At 39.8% G+C, this 2,500-nt stretch overlaps 1 protein-coding gene across 3 annotated transcripts in view; it reads right to left on the reverse strand.

Annotated features, from left to right (window-relative positions):
• The window catches only part of LOC125034790 (kinase D-interacting substrate of 220 kDa-like), a 16,913-nt gene that overhangs the window by 8,152 nt on the left and 6,261 nt on the right, over positions 1-2,500 (reverse strand). For all 3 annotated transcript variants that reach the window (XM_047626765.1, XM_047626764.1, XM_047626763.1), the window contains exons 2-4: positions 1,936-2,097; positions 1,117-1,221; positions 83-193 (exon numbers count right to left, since the gene is read on the reverse strand). In XM_047626765.1, the coding sequence (XP_047482721.1) occupies positions 83-193; positions 1,117-1,221; positions 1,936-2,086 (367 nt within the window). In that variant the 5' untranslated portion in view covers positions 2,087-2,097. The remainder of the gene's footprint in view (positions 1-82; positions 194-1,116; positions 1,222-1,935; positions 2,098-2,500) is intronic.

Consider the following 2,500-nt stretch of genomic DNA (forward strand, 5'->3'; position numbering starts at 1 on the left):
AATCAGCCAAGAGACCTGAATTCAACCCCCTGACGTATTCCCCAGAGACACTAATGGAAGAGCAAGAAGGCCCGGGGCATACTTCCGTAACTCCTGTGGTCGATGATGGACCCGGCGTCGAGGAGCATGAGGACCGTGCGGGTGCTGTTGGCCTCGGAGGCCCACAGGAGCGCCGTGTAGCCCTTCCGCCAGCCTGCGAGGCGGAGGACGAAGGCGGACAAATGAAAGAAACGGAAGAAATGGAAGATATGAAAGAATTGAAAGAAATGGGTGAAATGGAAGAAGTGGAAGAAATTAAAGAAATATCAGAAATGAAAGAAATAAAGGAATTGTAAGTAATGAAAGGAATGGAAGAAATTAAAGAAATAAAATAATTTTAAGAAATGGAAGAAATGGAAGAAATTGAAGAAATGGAAGAAATTAAAGAAATAAAATAATTTTAAGAAATGGAAGAAATGGAAGAAATTGAAGAAATTAAAGAAATAAAATAATTTTAAGAAATGAAAGAAATGGAAGAAATTAAAGAAATTAAAGAATTTTAAGAAATGGAAGAAATGGAAGTAATTGAAGAAATTAAAGAAATGGAAGAAATGAAAGAAATGAAAGAAATGAAGGAAATGAAGGAAATGAAAGAATTGAAAGAAAAGAAAGAAATGGGAGAAATGGAAGAAATGGAAGAAATAAAAGAATTGAAAGAAATGAAAAAAATGAAAGAAATGAAAGAAATGTAAAATGAAAGAATTGAAAGAAAAGAAAGAAATTGGAAAAATGGAAGAAATGAAAGAAACGGAAGACATTGAAGGAATGGAAGAAAGGAAATAAATGATGATAAATATGCCGTGATGGGAATGGTGATACGAGTAGTGATAACAAAAAATACTGAAACAATAATAACAAGATAAGTAATAAGATAACTGAAGCGGTAATGATGTTATCAAAAAAAAAAAAAAAAGAATAAATAAATTATAAGTAATGCTTTTATAATTAAAAATAGCAACACGAAAACTTTACTATCACCACCACTCATACAAAAATAACAGGTATTATCATCACAAGTATTATAAAGCGCAACTGAATCTATTTTCATGTTTTGATTTATGGGTCTGACGGACATACCCCTCGATTCCTGGTAGGTGATGAGGTAGGCGGTGTCGGGTTGTTTAAGCAAGTACTTCACTTTGCGGTGCTTTCCCTTGCTTGCCCACAGCAGTATGGCGTTACCTGTAGATGATATCAGGAAGTTACTATAATGAAGTGAGGTGAAGAAAATATGCGCTGCCTTTGTCTCTGTCTCTTTCTTTCTGTCTCTGTCTGTCGGTCTGGCTCTGTCTATCTGTCTGTCTCTGTCTCTGTCTCTTTCTTTCTGTTTCTGTCTGTCTGTCTGTGTCTGTCTGTCTGTCTGTCTCTGTCTGTCTGTCTGTCTGTCTCTGTCTGTCTGTCTGTCTCTGTCTCTGTCTCTCTGTCTCTGTCTCTCTGTCTCTGCCTCATGTCTCTGTCTCTCTCTCTCTCTCTCTCTCTCTCTCTCTCTCTCTCTCTCTCTCTCTCTCTCTCTCTCTCTCTCTCTCTCTCTCTCTCTCATACTCCCCCCCCCCCGTCTCTCTCTCTCTATCTCAGTCTATCTTTGTCTTACCGCCTATCTTTATCTCCCCCTAATGCAGGCGGGTGATGGCGGACGCGCAGTTTCTGAGAGTCATTAAATGAAACAAGACACTGACTGTGGCTACGAGTGAATGTGACTGAAGAGAACCCTCATATGTATATATGCATATATGTGTATATGTATATATATATATATATATATATATATATATATATATATAAGTATATATATATGTATATATATACACACACACACACATATATATGCACACACACACACACACACACACCAGATGCATGATGCCGGCCTCACGCGCGGCGCACGCAAGCACTTACCATTGCAGGAGTTCCTCTTCCTCGGGGGCTCCTTGCTGGGGTCGTCGCAGGGGTCCTTGTACAGCTCGTCGTAGACGAACGGCTTCACCTTCTCCGCCGCCACCGCCGCCAGCCACGCGGCCAGTATCACCGCCACACACAGCGTGCGCATCCTGGCTCTGACTGCAGAGGAAGAGAAGTGTCGTTGGAGAGAATTGTCTATTTGTTTCTGTGGTTGTTTTTGATTTGAAGGAATCGATTGTTATGGCGGCTATAATGTTCTGAAGGTGATATGTTAGCTAATACGCACACGCACACATAAGCACAACCCTGGAGGCGGCAGGGTGAACGTCTCCCCTAGTCTTGGAACGCCAGGATCTGTTACCTTCCCTTTTGATAAAAAAGCAGCAATTATAAATGGACAAAATCCTGTTTGTGCTTCTTCAAACAGTTAAGAACAGACACACCATTGTCGACCTGACTAGCTAACGAGTAACAGAGGTCCGGAATCAATAATTGTATCTATTCATTTATTCTAAATGTGACATTATAAGATGTCATTTTCAAACGAAGTAAATAAGAATAT

This window comes from Penaeus chinensis, chromosome 18, assembly GCF_019202785.1.
Source record: "Penaeus chinensis breed Huanghai No. 1 chromosome 18, ASM1920278v2, whole genome shotgun sequence".
Taxonomy (NCBI): domain Eukaryota; kingdom Metazoa; phylum Arthropoda; class Malacostraca; order Decapoda; family Penaeidae; genus Penaeus; species Penaeus chinensis.